Source organism: Oncorhynchus mykiss, chromosome 11 (assembly GCF_013265735.2).
Source record: "Oncorhynchus mykiss isolate Arlee chromosome 11, USDA_OmykA_1.1, whole genome shotgun sequence".
Taxonomy (NCBI): domain Eukaryota; kingdom Metazoa; phylum Chordata; class Actinopteri; order Salmoniformes; family Salmonidae; genus Oncorhynchus; species Oncorhynchus mykiss.
In genome coordinates this window covers 26,732,019-26,752,940 of record NC_048575.1, presented here as the reverse complement: position 1 = coordinate 26,752,940, position 20,922 = coordinate 26,732,019, and the positions used below count along the sequence as shown (strand labels likewise).

The 20,922-nt window shown below is 44.6% G+C and overlaps 1 protein-coding gene across 1 annotated transcript in view; it reads right to left on the bottom strand.

Moving 5' to 3' along the window:
• Positions 1-1,382: 1,382 nt before the first annotated feature.
• The window catches only part of LOC118936350 (integrin beta-1-like), a 37,964-nt gene continuing 18,424 nt past the window's right edge, over positions 1,383-20,922 (bottom strand). The window contains exons 11-17 of the mRNA XM_036935246.1: positions 18,123-18,197; positions 17,690-17,892; positions 16,073-16,311; positions 15,530-15,752; positions 7,635-7,867; positions 3,263-3,430; positions 1,383-1,551 (exon numbers count right to left, since the gene is read on the bottom strand). Coding sequence (XP_036791141.1) covers positions 3,294-3,430; positions 7,635-7,867; positions 15,530-15,752; positions 16,073-16,311; positions 17,690-17,892; positions 18,123-18,197 — 1,110 coding nt within the window. The 3' untranslated portion in view covers positions 1,383-1,551; positions 3,263-3,293. The remainder of the gene's footprint in view (positions 1,552-3,262; positions 3,431-7,634; positions 7,868-15,529; positions 15,753-16,072; positions 16,312-17,689; positions 17,893-18,122; positions 18,198-20,922) is intronic.

Below are 20,922 nucleotides of genomic sequence, written 5' to 3'. Positions count from 1 at the left end.
ACTCATGTTTTGGAAACACAGTTTCAATATTTATTTTATTACACCTTTTTGCTGACTGCAAGACAAGGCAAAAAGGTTGATCGCTGATGGACACAAGCTGAAGAACCTTTCAACAGAGAAAGGTTGCGCAACCAATGGTTGGGTGCCACGTCATCGACTGTGCAGTCTGGCACAACATTGCTATAACATAATGTTAGCTGATATGTAAAATACCTATCCAGGCGTTGTAAGATCTGACCTGCATCAGCAATGTCTGGGCAGAGGAACACGACCAAGGTAAGTGCTGTACCCTAGCCAACCTACCTACATTGGTTTGAGAGTTTGAATTGTCTATAGTGTCCTTGTCTTCCCACTTGATTTTGAATGAAATTTGTTCGCTGTTCCGATTGGCTGCTGCAGCTTTTCAATTGGATGATCGTATTTGTCTGTGTTCCGGTTCAACCGAGGTACCGGGTTAACTTTGGTCCTGTTCCCCTGCTCAGACATTGCATGCATCAACCAAAGGTTGGGTGCCATGTAATTGACTGTGTCATCAGCCCTGTGATTTCAAAAACAAACTTGTATCGGTATGTCTTTAGAACAAATTTCACAATTTTTTACATTGATCAACATGAAACACAATAGTGCAATGATCACTTTTAAAACAATGTAAAAGTTATTTGCACTTCTTCATGCATTATGTTATCTGAGTAAGTTTAAGTTTAGAATCAACCAATGGTTTTCTATGATTGACAATTATGCCAATGTTGAATGTTTATCCTTCAAGCTTGGAAAAGAGACCCTTAAACCCAGACTTGGACCACACACCCACTCAACTGAATAGCAGGCTAGTCATTGCTTTGCAATGCTTTGCAGTTAGCCACTGATTCCCTCCAAACCACTCATTGTTGAATGTGCAATTTCCAACTTGTGAAATGTTTGTCCAATAGCCAATGACCACCGATACGTTCTCTAATTTCTCTTCATTATGACAAGGATTGAAAAGGTTTTGCCAGTAGATTGTCAACTTGATTCATGATGATGACTGCTAGCTTGCTAGCTAAGATTTAGAAAGTGTGATGTTGACATGATCAGTCCAATCAAAGCTACTGTAGATGTAACGTGATTTGAAGTCATTTTATTTGTGGCCAATGACCTTGAGCCTTCTTGGATGCGCACTTCTAATGTAACTCTATGACAGCACCCAAGGGGCTTGAATTTTTGAGCTCTACCCGTAGATTTTGTTCTGTCACTCACCATGAGTGACAGAACACTGAGCCAATCACTGCACAACTGGAAAACATTACCAAACCCTACGTTCCGTATTTTCCACTGCCTGCCGTACCACCACAGAAAGCACCAACATTTTGGAGCTGCCTTACTCAAGAAACCAAAAAAGAGACCATGTTTGTATGCAGCTTTATTAACTCAATGACAATTTTCTGTACATTGTTTGCAAACTGATATGTGACATGTATTAATGCCAAAATAACATGTAAAACAGGCAAATAGGTGGAGCTTTGCCTGCCCTGAATGAAGGGGTCACCACTGCTTGTAGATAGGGTTTTCGCCCTGGAAGGCACAAGAGAAACAAGGAGAAAACGTTAGAATTGTAATGTACAGTCAGTCATAATGTCTGTCACATAACATGTCAGTCGAATGACAACAGCTGCAACCTGAGACAATTTATTAGGAAAAAACACCACAGCAAAATCAGAGCCATCCATTTAGAATATCAAATGATTATGAAGCATTCTTTGGACAGATCTTTCCAACTGATTGTGCTTTCACCTGGATACGTTGCTGTCATTGTGAGTGAGCATTTGTGTTGTCATCCAGGGAACACTTTTAGAAGAAATATCAACAAATGTCACAGTCACAACATGCCATTTCCATCATACTGTAGCATTAAATATGATATAAATACTAGACTTAAACTGAAGTGTACTGGGCCTACACGTGACCACCTGTTAATACTTAACTCCATTTAAACTACTAACAGACAAGACAGCTTGTGTTGACCAACAAAACAATAGATATTGTGGGTTTTAATATCCCCTCATATGGATCATTCTGCACAGTTTCATCAACTGTCTTATTTGGCTCAAAGAGACCAAATGAAAGACAGAAATAATGAGATGGATGAAGAAGTGACAGTTTACAGTAAGTTGACAAACATACATATAAACAAACAGGAATCCCATGCAGGAAAACAGAGGAGAGGGAAAGTAAATACAAACTTATAGAACCACATCTTTATGTCCATAGTTTGGATTCTGGAACTTTCTAATGGGGCTCTTGTAAATGGGATTCTCTTGCTATGGGTTGAGAGAGTGGGACAGACAATCAAGAACAGGAAACAGAGAATGAAATGAAAAGCATGGGTGAAGACAAATGAGAAGGAACGAAACAATGATATGACAAAGAAGTGAAAAAAATGAATCCTCTGAAAAAGGGGTGTTTCTACATCAGGATCCAGGACTCGGAGGTTAATCATCTCCCTTTGAAAATCATCTTACAGTGCTGGTTATATTCCACTTTAATATGTAACAAGTCAGGTCAGTCTGCTCTCTCATACAGTCATTTAGGTCTGGTGTCTTCTCCATGTACCATAATGAGAGGGTCCAGAAGCCTCAGTGCCCTGCCCATGTCACCAGACCAGAGAGGCTATCACATGTGGCGGGTCTGACTGGGAGTAATCAGGATGAGCTGAATCATTAAGCATTTCAAACCCTGCCAGCTGTCTGGAATTGAACCTCTCCTGCTGTGTGGATAACACGCCACTAGGTTGAAGCATAACACAGAACAAACTAAGCTGCTGTAGCCACTCCCATGAAAAGACACGTGTGTCCAGATCTTCGCATTCCAAAAAGGCTTCCTTTTTTCATAGCTGTATTTTGCACAGAGATTACTTAAAACTACAGGGTTTTATGAACATTTTAAACAAACTGTTGGGTAGGACTGTGGAAAAATGTGTGTGACATCTTACGAAGTCATCGTCAAAAGCAACAGGTCTGTCATAGTCATCAAAGGTTGAGAGAGAGTCAAATATTTCCAATTCTGTGTTCCTTCAGGAGTCTGTTCTCTGTGTAAGAGATTCACACAGTGGCCATATCTATAACACCAGTTTTCCACATCTCAATCAACCTACTGAAATTACATTCAGGGAGAATACAAACTAGGACCTGCAAAAGTACATCATCATCATCCCCATTATGGGCCATAACGAATAGTTCTCCAAGATGGCTTCCTGGTTCTGTATCTATCATCTCCACTCCCTTACCGTGTCCCATTTAGCATTCATCTTTTCCTTCTCAAACTTGGAGAACTCTCTCCTGTCGTGGATGATCATGAGCAGCTTCCAGATGAGAAGCAAAGCCAGGCCGATCAGCACGATGCCCGCCACCACGCCAGCCCACAATGGGGATGATGTCAGAGCCCGTAGGGCAGTCTGGAACACAGGCAGGAACATTCAGTTATCCCAACTTTTATTTATTTATTTGACCATGCAAGTCAGTTACTGTAAGAACAAATGCTTATTTACAATAAAGTCCTTCCTGATTTGCCTTATATATAGGCCCAGGAACTTTACCTGACCCTGTAAGCTGACTAGGAAAAACTACAAGTAGAGCCTAGAATTTTTCCTAGTCAGGTCAAAAACTCCTAGCTCTAATCACAAAACGACTTAATAGACAAACAAATAACCTCCCTTTTCACTGTAATATCCTCAGTCACAATGACATAGTAGGCTGTATGTAATATCCTCAGTCACAATGACATAGTAGGCTGTATGTAATATCCTCAGTCACAATGACATAGTAGGCTGTATGTAATATCCTCAGTCACAATGACATAGCAGGCTGTATGTAATATCCTCAGTCACAATGACATAGTAGGATGTATGTAATATCCTCAGTCACAATGACATAGTAGGCTGTATGTAATATCCTCAGTCACAATGACATAGTAGGCTGTATGTAATATCCTCAGTCACAATGACATAGTAGGCTGTATGTAATATCCTCAGTCGCAATGACATAGTAGGCTGTATGTAATATCCTCAGTCACAATGACATAGTAGGCTGTATGTAATATCCTCAGTCACAATGACATAGTAGGCTGTATGTAATATCCTCAGTCACAATGACATAGTAGGCTGTATGTAATATCCTCAGTCACAATGACCTAGTAAGCTGTATGTAATATGCTCAGTCACAATGACCTAGTAAGCTGTATGTAATATCCTGAGTCACAATGACATAGTAGGATGTATGTAATATCCTCAGTCACAATGACATAGTAGGCTGTGTGTAATATCCTCAGTCACAATGACATAGCAGGCTGTATGTAATATGCTCAGTCACAATGACATAGCAGGCTGTATGTAATATGCTCAGTCACAATGACATAGCAGGCTGTATTTAATATGCTCAGTCACAATGACATAGTAGGCTGTATGTAATATGCTCAGTCACAATGACATAGTAGGATGTATGTAATATCCTCAGTCACAATCACATAGTAGGATGTATGTAATATGCTCAGTCACAATGACATAGTAGGCTGTATGTAATATGCTCAGTCACAATGACATAGTAGGATGTATGTAATATCCTCAGTCACAATGACATAGTAGGATGTATGTAATATGCTCAGTCACAATGACATAGTAGGATGTATATAATATCCTCAGTCACAATGACATAGTAGGATGTATGTAATATCCTCAGTCACAATGACATAGTAGGATGTATGTAATATGCTCAGTCACAATGACATAGTAGGATGTATGTAACATGCTCAGTCACAATTACATAGTAGGCTGTATGTAATATCCTCAGTCACAATGACATAGTAGGCTGTATGTAATATCCTCAGTCACAATGACATAGTAGGCTGTATGTAATATGCTCAGTCACAATTACATAGTAGGCCTTATGTAATATCCTCAGTCACAATGACATAGTAGGCTGTATGTAATATGCTCAGTCACAATTACATAGTAGGCCTTATGTAATATCCTCAGTCACAATGACATAGTAGGATGTATGTAATATGCTCAGTCACAATGACATAGTAGGCTGTATGTAATATCCTCAGTCACAATGACATAGTAGGCTGTATGTAATATCCTCAGTCACAATGACATAGTAGGCTGTATGTAATATCCTCAGTCACAATGACATAGCAGGCTGTATGTAATATCCTCAGTCACAATGACATAGTAGGATGTATGTAATATCCTCAGTCACAATGACATAGTAGGCTGTATGTAATATCCTCAGTCACAATGACATAGTAGGCTGTATGTAATATCCTCAGTCACAATGACATAGTAGGCTGTATGTAATATCCTCAGTCGCAATGACATAGTAGGCTGTATGTAATATCCTCAGTCACAATGACATAGTAGGCTGTATGTAATATCCTCAGTCACAATGACATAGTAGGCTGTATGTAATATCCTCAGTCACAATGACATAGTAGGCTGTATGTAATATCCTCAGTCACAATGACCTAGTAAGCTGTATGTAATATGCTCAGTCACAATGACCTAGTAAGCTGTATGTAATATCCTGAGTCACAATGACATAGTAGGATGTATGTAATATCCTCAGTCACAATGACATAGTAGGCTGTGTGTAATATCCTCAGTCACAATGACATAGCAGGCTGTATGTAATATGCTCAGTCACAATGACATAGCAGGCTGTATGTAATATGCTCAGTCACAATGACATAGCAGGCTGTATTTAATATGCTCAGTCACAATGACATAGTAGGCTGTATGTAATATGCTCAGTCACAATGACATAGTAGGATGTATGTAATATCCTCAGTCACAATCACATAGTAGGATGTATGTAATATGCTCAGTCACAATGACATAGTAGGCTGTATGTAATATGCTCAGTCACAATGACATAGTAGGATGTATGTAATATCCTCAGTCACAATGACATAGTAGGATGTATGTAATATGCTCAGTCACAATGACATAGTAGGATGTATATAATATCCTCAGTCACAATGACATAGTAGGATGTATGTAATATCCTCAGTCACAATGACATAGTAGGATGTATGTAATATGCTCAGTCACAATGACATAGTAGGATGTATGTAATATGCTCAGTCACAATTACATAGTAGGCTGTATGTAATATCCTCAGTCACAATGACATAGTAGGCTGTATGTAATATCCTCAGTCACAATGACATAGTAGGCTGTATGTAATATGCTCAGTCACAATTACATAGTAGGCCTTATGTAATATCCTCAGTCACAATGACATAGTAGGCTGTATGTAATATGCTCAGTCACAATTACATAGTAGGCCTTATGTAATATCCTCAGTCACAATGACATAGTAGGATGTATGTAATATGCTCAGTCACAATTACATAGTAGGCTGTATGTAATATCCTCAGTCACAATGACATAGTAGGCTGTATGTAATATCCTCAGTCGCAATGACATAGTAGGCTGTATGTAATATGCTCAGTCACAATTACATAGTAGGCTGTATGTAATATCCTCAGTCACAATTACATAGTAGGCTGTATGTAATATCCTCAGTCACAATGACATAGTAGGATGTATGTAATATGCTCAGTCACAATTACATAGTAGGCTGTATGTAATATCCTCAGTCACAATGACATAGTAGGCTGTATGTAATATGCTCAGTCACAATTACATAGTAGGCCTTATGTAATATCCTCAGTCACAATGACATAGTAGGATGTATGTAATATCCTCAGTCACAATTACATAGTAGGCTGTATGTAATATGCTCAGTCACAATTACATAGTAGGCCTTATGTAATATCCTCATTCACAATTACATAGTAGGCTGTATGTAATATCCTCAGTCACAATTACATAGTAGGCTGTATGTAATATGCTCAGTCACAATTACATAGTAGGCTGTATGTAATATGCTCAGTCACAATGACATAGTAGGATGTATGTAATATCCTCAGTCACAATGACATAGTAGGCTGTATGTAATATCCTCAGTCACAATTACATAGTAGGCTGTATGTAATATGCTCAGTCACAATTACATAGTAGGCCTTATGTAATATCCTCAGTCACAATTACATAGTAGGCTGTATGTAATATCCTCAGTCACAATGACATAGTAGGATGTATGTAATATGCTCAGTCACAATTACATAGTAGGCTGTATGTAATATCCTCAGTCACAATGACATAGTAGGCTGTATGTAATATCCTCAGTCACAATGACATAGTAGGCTGTATGTAATATGCTCAGTCACAATTACATAGTAGGCCTTATGTAATATCCTCAGTCACAATGACATAGTAGGCTGTATGTAATATGCTCAGTCACAATTACATAGTAGGCCTTATGTAATATCCTCAGTCACAATGACATAGTAGGATGTATGTAATATGCTCAGTCACAATGACATAGCAGGCTGTATGTAATATGCTCAGTCACAATGACATAGTAGGCTGTATGTAATATCCTCAGTCACAATGACATAGCAGGCTGTATGTAATATGCTCAGTCACAATGACATAGCAGGCTGTATGTAATATGCTCAGTAACAATGACATAGTAGGCTGTATGTAATATCCTCAGTCACAATGACATAGCAGGCTGTATGTAATATGCTCTCACCTAGTGTTTCCATCACATGGACCTCCTTCTCTGACTTTTTGTTGACAGCGTAGGTGTAGTAGAACCAGCAGTCGTTGGCGTCCCTCTCCTTACAGTGCATCAGGGGGAAGGCCTGTCCTGGCTGAGGCAGCTTGTCCCTGTTCTTCACCTTGATCAGGTTGAAGTAGCTACAGTCTCTCTCACACGTGTCCTTCTTCTCCCCCGTCCCAAAGGCCCTGCACTGAACACACTCCCTGTGGAAGACAGGACATCGACATGTAACTCTGTACAGATGGAGTAACACGCGGAGGTAGTCTCGCATTGTGATGCTTGATAAACTCGTGACATATTCACTAGTCTACTGGAATGCAAGAAAGCTGGATATTGAGGTTCCACTCCACATGCAGGTGTTTGTAGTGGACAATGCTGTACCCTTGCCACCACTACTGGTTTTAGATATCACAGTTGTGTCTAGATTTTTCATTGGTCCCCTATCTTGGAATTATCAGAAGAAAGTAAACAAAGGTCAAAATAATAATTGAGGTTAAGACGGATAAAGGAAGACATCTCTTTATGCCTACTTTAAAAGGTTAAGAGGCATTAAACTCAGGCTGAGGAAAGAGACAAGGAACCGGTCCCTCAGATTAACAAAAATAAAAAGCAGAATTAATTTCAACCATCACAACAAACCTTTATGTAATCCACCCATAACATTCCCAGAAGGAAATACTATCATGACTTAGGACCACCAAGGGACAGGCAAAAGGACAGGTCGAGGGCAGGCAGAGGTTCGTAGTCCAAGGCAGAGTCAAAAAGGGACAGACCGACAGGCAGGTTCAGGGCAGGCAGAAAGGTCGGAACGGGGAAGACTAGAAAACAAGAACTTGTGAACAGGAGAAATGGGAAACACGCTGGTAAGAGCTGACAAAACAAGGCAGACTGGCAACAGACAAACAGAAAACGCAGGTATAAACACACAGGGGATAATGGGGAAAAATAGCACACTTGGTGGGGGGTGGAGACAAGCACAAGACAGGTGAAACAGATCAGGGTTTGACAAATACAGCATATGAAGAGTTTCAATCCAAATTGCTATATATACACAGTACATTTTCAGAAATATTGGTAAAGTAGCTTTTATTGTTTTCAGAAATTCTGAAAGAGATTGGTGTGTATTTTCACTATCTAATCATGGCACAGGGTTGATCAATGACAACCATGTGTTTGTTTAACCAGGCTGTTAGCCAGCCTGCCCGCGTGCAGTGGTGTCTGCACTAGCACAGTGTAGTCAGCTCAGCTATCCCCATTGAGACCGTGTCTGTGCCTCGACCTAGGTTGAGCACATGGCGGTGTTCACCTTAGCAATCTCACTAGAATAAAGACCTCCTCCATTCCTGCCATTATTGAAAGAGAATGTGATACCTCACATCTCAAAATAGGGCTACTTAATGTTACATCCCTCACTTCAAAGGCAGTTATAGTCAATGAACTAATCACTGATCATAATCTTGATGTGATTGGCCTGACTGAAACATGGCATAAGCCTGATGAATTTACTGTGTTAAATGAGGCCTCACCTCCTGGTTACACTAGTGACAATATCCCCCATGCATCCCGCAAAGGCGGAGGTGTTGCTAACATTTACGATAGCAAATTTCAATTTACAAAACACCCCCCGACGTTTTCATCTTTTGAGCTTCTAGTCATGGAATCTATGCAGCCTACTCAATCACTTTTTATAGCTACTGTTTACAGGCCTCCTGGGCCATATACAGCGTTCCTCACTAAGTTCCCTGAATTCCTATCAGACGTTGTAGTCATAGCAGATAATATTCCAATTTTTAGTGACTTTAATATTCACATGGAAAAGTCCACAGACCAACTCCAAAAGGCTTTCGGAGCCATCATCGACTCAGGGTTGGGTTTTGTCCAACATGTCTCTGGACCTACTCACTGCCACAGTCATACTCTGGACCTAGTTTTGTCCCATGGAATAAATGTTAATGTTTTTCCTCACAATCCTGGACTACCACCATTTTATTACGTTTGCAATCGCAACAAATAATCTGCTCAGACACCAACCAAGCACCATCAAAAGTCATGCTATAAATTCTCAGACAACCCAAAGATTCATTGATGCCCTTCCAGACTCCCTCTGCCTTCCCAAGGACGTCAGAGGACAAAAGTCAGTTAACCACCTAACTGAGGAACTCAATTTAACCAAGCGCAATACCCTAGAATCAGTTGCACCCCTAAAAACTAAAAACATTGGTCATAAGAAACTAGCTCCCTGGTATACAGAAAATACCCGAGCTCTGAAGCAAGCTTCCAGAAAATTGGAATGGAAATGGCGCCACACCAAACTGGAAGTCTTCCGACTAGCTTGGAAAGACAGTCCCATGCAGTATCGAAGAGCCCTCACTGCTGCTCGATCATCCTATTTTTCCAAACTTAATTGAGGAAAATAAGAACAATCCGAAATGTATTTTTTATACTGTCGCAAAGCTAACTAAAAAGCAGCATTCCCCAAGAGAGGATGGCTTTCACTTCAGCAGTAATAAATTCATGAACTTCTTTGAGGAAAAGATCATGATCATTAGAAAGCAAATTTAGGACTCCTCTTTAAATCTGCGTATTCCTCCAAAGCTCAGTTGTCCTGAGTCTGCACAACTCTGCCAGGACCTAGGATCAAGGGAGACACTCAAGTATTTTAGTACTATATCTCTTGACACAATGCTGAAAATAATCATGGCTTCTAAACCTTCAAGCTGCATTCTGGACCCTATTCCAACTAAACTACTGAAAGAGCTGCTTCCTGTGCTTGGCCCTCCTATGTTGAACATAATAAACGGCTCTCTATCCACCGGATGTGTACCAAAATCACTAAAAGTGGCAGTAATAAAGCCTCTCTTGAAAAAGCCAAACTTGGACCCAGAAAAAATGTAAAAAACTATCAGCCTATATCAAATCTTCCATTCCTCTCAAACATTTTTGAAAAAGATGTTGCGCAGCAACTCACTGCCTTCCTGACGACAAACAATGTATACGAAATGCTTCAGTCTGGTTTCAGAACACATCATAGCACTGAGACTGCACTTGTGAAGGTGGTAAATTACCTTTTAATGGTGTCAGACCGAGGCTCTGCATCTGTCCTCGTGCTCCTAGACCTAATAAAACTGTGAAGGACCTCGGCGTTACTCTGGACCCTGATTTCTCTTTTGATGAACATATCAAGACTGTTTCAAGGACAGCTTTTTTTCCATCTACGTAACATTGCAAAAATCTGAAACTTTCTGTCCAAAAATGATGCAAAAAAATGAATCCATGCTTTTGTTACTTCTAGGTTAGACTACTGCAATGCTCTACTTTCCGGCTAAATAAAAAGCACTAAATAAACTTCAGTTAGTGCTAAATACGGCTGCTAGAATCCTGACTAGAACCAAAACATTTGATCATCTTTCCAATTTGGTCCTGCCTACATGTACGCTAAGGTCACATGACTAACCTCCCTACATGGGCTTCCTGTTAAGGCAAGGGCTGATTTCAAGGTTTTACTGCTAACCTACAAAGCATTACATGGTCCTGCCGTACATACCTACATGTACGCTAAGGTCACATGACGCAGGCCTCCTAATTGTCCCTAGAATTTCTAAGCAAACAGTTGGAGGCAGGGCTTTCTCCTATAGAGTTCCATTTTTATGGAATGGTCTGCCCATGTGAGAGACGCAGACTCGGTCTCAACCTTTAAGTCTTTATTGAAGACTCATCTCTTCAGTCAAGCATATGATTGAGTGTAGTCTGGCCCAGGAGTGAAGAGAAAGGCTCTGGAGCAACGAACCGCCCTTGCTGTTTCTGCCTGTCCGGTTCCCCTCTCTCCACTGGGATTCTCTGCCTCTAACCCTATTACAGGGGCTGAGTCACTGGCTTACTGGTGCTCTTCCATGGCGTCCCTAGGAGGGGTGTGTCACATGAGTGGGTTGAGTCACTGACGTGATCTTCCTGTCTGGGTTGGCGCCCCCCCCCTTGGGTTGTGAAGTGGTGGAGATCTTTGTGGGCTATACTCGGCCTTGTCTCAGGATGGTAAGTTGGTGGTTGAAGATATCCCTCTAGTGGTTTGGGGGCTGTGCTTTGGCAAAGTGGGTGGGGTTATATTCTGCCTGTTTGGCCCTGTCCGGGAGTATCATCGGATGGGGCCACAGTGTCTCCTGACCCCTCCTGTCTCATCCTCCAGTAGTTTAGTAGTGTCGGGGGGCTAGGGTCAGTCTGTTATATCTGGAGTATTTCTCTTGTCTTATCCGGTGTCCTGTGTGGATTTAAGTATTCTCTCTCTCTCTCTCTCTCTCTCTCTCTCTCTCTCTCTCTCTCTCTCTCTCTCTCTCTCTCTCTCTCTCTCTCTCTCTCTCTCTCTCTCTCTCTCTCTCTCTCTCTCTCTCTCTCTCTCTCTCTCTCTCTCTCTCTCTCTCTCTCTCTCTCTCTCTCTCTCTCTCTCTCTCTCTCTCTCTCTCTCTCTCTCTCTCTCTCTCTCTCTCTCTCTCTCTCTCTCTCTCTCTCTCTCTCTCTCTCTCTCTCTCTCTCTCTCTCTCTCTCTCTCTCTCTCTCTCTCAGGACCATGCCCCAGGAATGCCTGGCATGATGACTCCTTGCTGTCCCCAGTCCACCTGGCCGTGCTGCTGCTCCAGTTTCAACTGTGAATCCTGACCTGTTTACCGGACGTGCTACCTGTCCCAGACCTGCTGCAGACCTTACCTGCTGGGAACAACAGATTTGTACCTTGTCAGCTCGGGGATTTGAACTTGCAACCTTTTGGTTACAAGTCCACCACTCTAACCACTAGGCTACCCTGCCGCTATGTTCATCTTTCCCTTGATCCTGACTAGTCTCCGAGTCCCTGCCGCAGAAAAACATCCCCACAGCATGATGCTGCCACCACCATGCTTCACCATAGGGATGGTGCCAAGTTTCCTCCAGACGTGAAGCTTGGCATTCAAAGTGTTCAATCTTTGTTTCATCAGACCGGAGAATCTTCTTTCTCATGGTCTGAGAGTCCTTTAGGTGCCTTTTGGCAAACTTCAAGTGGGTTTATACAGTGTGGAGAACAAGTATTTGATACACTGCCGATTTTGCAGGTTTTCCTACTTACAAAGCATGTAGAGGTCTGTAATTTGTATCAGGTATACTTCAACTGTGAGAGACGGAATCTAAAACAAAAATCCAGAAAATCACATTGTATGATTTTTAAGTAATTCATTTGCATTTTATTGCATGACAAGTATTTGATACATCAGAAAATCAGAACTTAATATTTGGTACAGAAACCTTTGGTACAGATCATACGTTTCCTGTAGTTCTTGACCAGGTTTGCACACACTGCAGCAGGGATTTTGGCCTACTCCTCCATACAGACCTTCTCCAGATCCTTCAGGTTCCAGAGCTGTCGCTGGGCAATACGGACTTTCAGCTCCCTCCAAAGATTTCTATTGGGTTCAGGTCTGGAGACTCCAGGACCTTGAGATGCTTCATACGGAGCCACTCCTTAGTTGCCCTGGCTGTGTGTTTCGGTTCGTTGTCATGCTGGAAGACCCAGCCAAGACCCATCTTCAATGCTCTTACTGAGGGAAGGAGGTTGTTGGCCAAGATCTCGCGATACATGTCCATCCATCTTCCCCTCAAGTTGGTGCAGTCGTCCTGTCCCCTTTGCAGAAAAGCATCCCCAAAGAATGATGTTTCCACCTACATGCTTCACGGTTGGGATAGTATTCTTGGGGTTGTACTCATCCTTCTTCTTCCTCCAAACACGGCGAGTGGAGTTTAGACCAAAAAGCTCTATTTTTGTCTCATGACCTTTTCCCATTCCTCCTCTGCATCATCCAGATGGTCATTGGCAAACTTCAGACGGGCCTGGACACGCGCTGGCTTGAGCAGGGGGACCTTGTGTGCGCTGCAGGATTTTAATCCATGACGGCGTAGTGTGTTACTACTGGTTTTCTTTGAGACTGTGGTCCCAGCTCTCTTCAGGTCATTGACCAGGTCCTGCTGTGTAGTTCTAGGCTGATCCCTCACCTTCCTCATGATCAGTGATGCCCCACGAGGTGAGATCTTGCATGGAGCCCCAGACCGAGGGTGATTGACAGTCATCTTGAACTTCTTCCATTTTCTAATAATTGCGCCAAAGTTGTTGTCTTCTCACCAAGCTGCTTGCCTATTGTCCTGTAGCCCATCCCAGCCTTGTGCAGGTCTACAATTTTATCCCTGATGTCCTTACACAGCTCTTTGGTCTTGGCCATTGTGGAGAGGTTGGAGTCTGTTTGATTGAGTGTGTGGACAGGTGTGTTTTGTTTAAACAGGTGCAGTTAATACAGGTAATGAGTGGAGAACAGGAGGGCTTCTTAAAGAAAAACTAACAGGTCTGTGAGAGCCGGAATTCTTACTGGTTGGTAGGTGATCAAATACTTATGTCATGCAATAAAATGCAAATGAATTACTTAAAAATCATACAATGTGATTTTCTGGATTTTTGAAGTGAAGTGTACCTATGATAAAAATTACAGACCTCTACATGCTTTGTAAGTAGGAAAACCTGCAAAATCGGCAGTGTATCAAATACTTGTTCTCCCCACTGTATGTGCCTTTTACTGAGGAGTGGCTTCCGTCTGGCAACTCTAACATAAAGGCCTGATTGGTGCAGTGCTCCAGAGTTCCACTGTGGAGATTGGAGAACCTTCCATAAGGACAACCATCCCTGCACTACTCCACCAATCAGGCCTTTATGGTAGAGTGGCCAGACAGAAGCCACTCCTCAGTAAAAAGGCACATGAAAGCCTGCTTGGAGTTTGACAAAAAGCACCCAAAGCACTCACACCATGAGAAACAAGATTCTCTGGTCGGATAAAACCAAGACTGATCTCTTTGGCCTGAATGCCAAGCTTCACGTCTGGAGGAAACCTGGTGAAGCACGGTGGTGGTAGCATCATGCCGTGGGGATGTTTTTGCCAGGGACACAGAGACAATTCAGAATTGAGGGAAAGATGAACGGAGCAAAGTACAGAGAGATCCTTGATGAAAACCTGCTCCAGAGAGCTCAGGACCTCAGACTGAAACTAAGGTTCACCTTCCAACAGAACAACAACCCTAAGCACACAGCCAATAAAACACAGGAGTGGCTTCGGGAAAAGTCTCTTAATGTCCTTGAGTGGCCCAGTCGGAGCCCGGACTTGAACCTGATCAAACCTCTCTGGAGAGACCTGAAAATAGCTGTGCAGCGATGCTCCCTATCCAACCTGACAGAGCTTGAGAGGATCTGCAGAGAAGAATGGGAGAAATTCCCCAAATATTGGTTTGTCAAGCTTGTAGCATCATCCCCAAAAAGACTTGAGGCTGTAATCGCTGCCAAAGGTGCTTCAACAAAGTACTGAGTAAAACGTCTGAATACTTACGTAAACGCGAGATTTCAGTTTTTATCTTCAATAAATGTGCTAAAAAAACTTTGTCATTATGGATTATTGTGTGTAGATTGATGAGGAAATAAAAACATTTAATCAATTTTAGAATAAGGCTGTAACATAACAAAATGCGGAAAAAGTCAAGGGGCCTGAATAATTTCCGAATGCAATGTATCGCAGTCAAATATACAGGATACGAACATTCCATTCATGCTAAACAATGGACAGACAGGACCTGAGACTAAAGCATACATTTTGCATTGTGGTTTACAAAAAAATAACATTTTTCATCTAAAATCTATGAATAAAAACATCAGAGAACAGTAATATTTTACACACACATAAGGAATAATTTCTGATGTAAAAACGCATGAAGAGCATTTTGGAAATAAACTCGTTGTATATTGTTGTTTTCTGCATAGTTAAAACAGAATAAAATAAACAAATACAATTAATTCATTCCTTTATTCAACTCACTTGTGTTCTGCGCAGACCCCTGGACAGGTAGGACAGATCTCACAGCTGGGGCCCTGGAACTTTGGGTTAGTACACCTGCAGGTGCCACACTCACAGGTGCCTTGTCCGTTACAGATCTGCTTGTTGGAAGCCAGGCAGGTCGTGGTGTCCAGAGAACAGTCACAGGCACTGCCAATCCAGTTGGCATCACATATACACACCCTGCACTCACAGTGACCATGTCCTGCCACAACACAACACACAGGGTCAGAGATGATCCTCTATAGTTCAAACATAATTTCATATTATAGATAATATTCTAGATTAGAGATGAAATTAAGCTAAATTGAACACGGGAAATCTAATTTCGTAAAAGGCCATGTCTGATTTTATCAACTGATCTCTAATTTAACTGGGAAATCACCCATTATGCCACAAACACTAGAGGTAGTTTGTGTTCTGAGGAATATGTTCCACAGGTCTTCAGATGTAACACAGGTCTTGACCGTCATTTCACAGCAAGCTAAATCTTTATTGATCATCCAATGAACTGAACTCGCGTACCTCCACAGAGTTTGTTGTTGGAGCGGTCACAGTTGAAGTTGTCACACTCGCAGAACATCCCGCTGTAGCGCTCCTCTGGGTTCTCTCTCTTCTTGCACTCACAGGTTCCACACACACAGTCTCCGTTGTTGCTGCAGATGTCTGTACCGCTGTCTTTACGGCATCTCTTATCCAGGTCTTCGCTGGTCACCTCGTTGGTGCTGCACTCACACTGTCTACCAATACGGCCCTCATTGCACCTGACAGATAATAAAGGAAATGTAATGTTATTAACAACAAGGGAGGACTGCATAAAAGACTGCCTATGTAAAAATATTCACATACAAACAGTCACATGCTAATGGCCCATTATAAAGTGCATTCGGAAAGTATTCCCTTGACTTTTTCCACACTACAGTCTTATTCTAAAATGGATTCAATAGTTTTTCCCCCCTCATCAATCTACACACAATTCCCCATGATGACAAAACCAAAAAACAGTTTTTAGACATTCTTGTAAATGTAATAATAATTTCAAAGATCTCTCTGAACTCTTCTCCATTAATCTTTCCCTCGATTCTGAGTAGTCTCCCAGTCCCTGCCGCTGAAACACATCCCCACAGAATGATGCTGCCATCACCATGCTTCACCGAAGGGATGCTGCCAGGTTTTCTCCAGACGTGACGTTTGGGATTCAGGCCAAATAGTTCAATCTTGGTTTCATCAGACCAGATCATCTTGTTTCTCATGGTCTGAGAGTCCTTTGGGTGCCTTTTGGTAAACTCCAAGCCTTGTCATGTGCCTTTTACTGAAGAGTGGCTTCTGTCTTGCCACTCTACCATAAAGGCCTGATTGGAGGAGTGCTGCGGAGATGGTTGTCCTTCTGGAAGGTTCTCCCATCTCCACAGGTGAACTCTGGAGCTCTGTCAGAGTGACTATCGGGTTCTTGGTCACCTCCATGACCAAGGCCCTTCTTCCCCGATTGCTCAGTTTGGCTGGGCGGCCAGCTATAGGAAAAGTCTTGGTGGTTCCAATCTTCTTCCATTTAAGAATGATGGAGTCCATTGTGTTCTTTGGGACCTTCACTGGACGTTTTTGGTACCCTTCCCCAGATCTGTGCCTCGACTTAATCCTGTCTTGGGGCTCTACGGACAATTCCTTCCACCTCATGGTTTGGTTTTTGCTCTGACATGCACTGTCAACTGTGCGACCTTATATAGACAGGTGTCTGCCTTTCCAAATCATGTCCAGTCAACATCTCAAGGATGATCAATGGAAACAGGGCGCACCTGAGCTCAATTTTGTGTGTCTCATAGCAATGGGTCTAAATACTAATGTAAATAAGGTATCTGTTTTTTTGTTTTAATGAATGTAAAACATTTCTAAAAACCTGTTTTTGCTTTGTCATTATTGGGCATTGTGTGTAGATTAATGAGGGGGAAAAAATGTGTAATCCATTTTAGAATAAAGATGTAACGTAACAAAATGTGGAAAAGTAAAGGGGTCTGAATACTTTCCGAATGCACTGTATATACGGTATCAAATATCATGATGTATCTCTATGCCATGGAAATTATTACAATATGGAAGGTGAATAAAGAGTTAAGATCTTCTGCTAGTGAAACACAAGTGCCTTACCTGCAGGCTCCACATTCATAAGTCCCGTTGCCGTTGTGGCAGATGTCACTGTTCTCAATGCCATCTTTGTGACAGTCACACTCGCAGATGAAGTTCAGAGTGATCTCCACCTCCTCATTGAACCCTAGGGGTTTGATCTTGATGGTCTCTGGTTTGCCCATTTTAGGACACTGCTTAGCTGTGATGCTTATGGTGAAAGACACCTACAGATCAGGGATGAAGGGATGCATTCACACATAAGGCATAATAATCACATTTTGTAATAAAAACAATGACCTTGACAACTCAGACACCTACAGATACTGAAAACATTATATTTACTTGATCAGAAAGCTAAAATAACTGAACCAGAAAGATTTTAAAAAAATCTAAAATAAATACATATGTATTTGGAATAGAAAACATTCAATGTCATGTTGTTTTGGTTTCTCACCTCGTCACCGATGGAGATATCGGAGCATTTTCTTCCCATCTCTCCCTCACCAGTCACTCCGTTCTTGCAGCGTGACTGTGTCACACCCTGACCATAGTTTACTTTGTATATTTCTATGTTGTGGTTGGTCAGGGTGTGATCTGAGTGGGCATTCTATGTTTCATGTCTAGTTTGTCTAGTTCTATGTTCGGCCTGATATGGTTCTCAATCAGAGGCAGGTGTTCGTCATTGTCTCTGATTGGGAACCATATTTAGGTAGCCTGGGTTTCACTGTGTGTTTGTGGGTGATTGTTCCTGTTTTTGTGTTTGCACCAGACAGAGCTGTTTTGAGTTCTCACGTTTCTTGTTTTTTCGTTAGTTTGTTCATGTATAGTGTCGTCAATAAATTACAATGAACAACCACCACGCTGCGCTTTGGTCCGCCTCTACTTCACAAGAAGAGAATCGTTACAGAATCACCCACCACAACAGGACCAAGCGGTGTGGTAATGGGCAAAGGAAAAAGCAGCAGCAGGAGCAGCGCGAGGAGGTATGGACATGGGAGGACGAATTAGACGGTAAAGGACCTTGGGCTCAGCCAGGAGAGTATCGCCGCCCCAAGGAAGAACGGGAGGCGGCGAAAGCGGAGAGGCGCTGGTATGAGGAGGCAGCGCGGCGTCGTGGATGGAAGCCCGGGAGTCAGCCCCAAAAATTTCTTGGGGGGGGGGCTAACAGGGAGTATGGCTACGCCAGGTAGGAGACCTGAGCCAACTTCCTGTGGTTACCGGTGGGCTAGAGAGACCGGGTAGGCACCGTGTTATGCTGTGGAGCGCACGGTGTCCCCAGTGCGGGTGCACAGCCCGGTGCGGTACATTCCAGCTCCGCGTATCGGCCGGGCTAGAGTGGGCATCGAGCCAAGTGCCATGAAGCCGGCTCTACGCATCTGGTCTCCAGTGCGTCTCCTTGGGCCGGCTTACATGGCACCAGCCTTGCGCACGGTGTCCCCGGTTCGCCTGCATAGCCCAGTGCGGGCTATTCCACCTCGCCGCACTGGCAGGGCGACCGGGACCATTCAACCGGGTAAGGTTGAGCAGGCTCGGTGCTCAAGAGCTCCAGTGCGCCTGCACGGCCCGGTCTATCCGTCACCACCTCCACACCCCAGCCCTCCGGTGGCAGCTCCCCGTACCAGGCTGTCTCTCCGGCCCATCCGTCCAGAGCCTTCCTCCTCTCCAGCGCTGCCGGAGTCTCCCGCCTCTCCGGCGCTACCAGAGCCTTCCTCCTCTCCGTCGCTGCCGGAGCCTTCCGCCTGTCCGGCGCCTCTGCCGGAGCCTCCCGCCTGTCCGGCGCCTCTGCCGGAGCCTCCCGCCTGTCCGGCGCCTCTGCCGGAGCCTCCCGCCTGTCCGGCGCCTCTGCCGGAGCCTCCCGCCTGTCCGGCGCCTCTGCCGGAGCCTCCCGCCTGTCCGGCGCCTCTGCCGGAGCCTCCCGCCTGTCCGGCGCCTCTGCCGGAGCCTCCCGCCTGTCCGGCGCCGCTGCCGGAGCCTCCCGCCTGTCCGGCGCCTCTGCCGGAGCCTCCCGCCTGTCCGGCGCCTCTGCCGGAGCCTCCCGCCTGTCCGGCGCCTCTGCCGGAGCCTCCCGCCTGTCCGGCGCCTCTGCCGGAGCCTCCCGCCTGTCCGGCGCCTCTGCCGGAGCCTCCCGCCTGTCCGGCGCCTCTGCCGGAGCCTCCCGCCTGTCCGGCGCCTCTGCCGGAGCTTCCCGTCTGCCCGGCGCCTCTGCCGGAGCTTCCCGTCTGCCCGGCGCCATCGGAGCTTCCCGTCTGCCCAACGCCGCCAGTGCCGCCCGTCTGCCCAGCGCCGCCAGCGCCGCCCGTCTGCCCAGCGCCGCCAGCGCCGCCCGTCTGCCCAGCGCCGCCAGCGCCGCCCGTCTGCCCAGCGCCGCCAGCGCCGCCCGTCTGCCAGGGGCCGCCAGCGCCGCCCGTCAGCCAGGGGCCGCCAGTGCCGCCCGTCAGCCAGGGGCCGCCAGTGCCGCCAGTCAGCCAGGGGCCGCCAGTGCCGCCAGTCAGCCAGGGGCCGCCAGTGCCGCCAGTCAGCCAGGGGCCGCCAGTGCCGCCAGTCAGCCCAGCGCCAGCGCCGCCAGTCAGCCAGGGGCCGCCAGTGCCGCCAGTCAGCCAGGGGCCGCCAGTCAGCCAGGGGCCGCCAGTGCCGCCAGTCAGCCAGGGGCCGCTAGAGCCCCTCCGCCCGGAGCAGCTGTCCCTCTGTCCCGAGCAGCTGTCCCTCTGTCCCGAGCAGCTGTCCCTCTGTCCCGAGCAGCTGTCCCTCTGTCCCGAGCTGTCTCTTAGGAGGGTCACCTATCTAGGGACGCTAAGGAGGTGGACAAAGACTATTATGGAGTGGGGTCCACGTCCAGCGCCAGAGCCGCCTCCGCGGACAGATGCCCACCCAGACCCTCCCCTATAGGTTCAGGTTTTGCGGCCGGAGTCCGCACCTTGGGGGGGGGGTACTGTCACACCCTGACCATAGTTTACTTTGTATATTTCTATGTTGTGGTTGGTCAGGGTGTGATCTGAGTGGGCATTCTATGTTTCATGTCTAGTTTGTCTAGTTCTATGTTCGGCCTGATATGGTTCTCAATCAGAGGCAGGTGTTCGTCATTGTCTCTGATTGGGAACCATATTTAGGTAGCCTGGGTTTCACTGTGTGTTTGTGGGTGATTGTTCCTGTTTTTGTGTTTGCACCAGACAGAGCTGTTTTGAGTTCTCACGTTTCTTGTTTTTTCGTTAGTTTGTTCATGTATAGTGTCGTCAATAAATTACAATGAACAACCA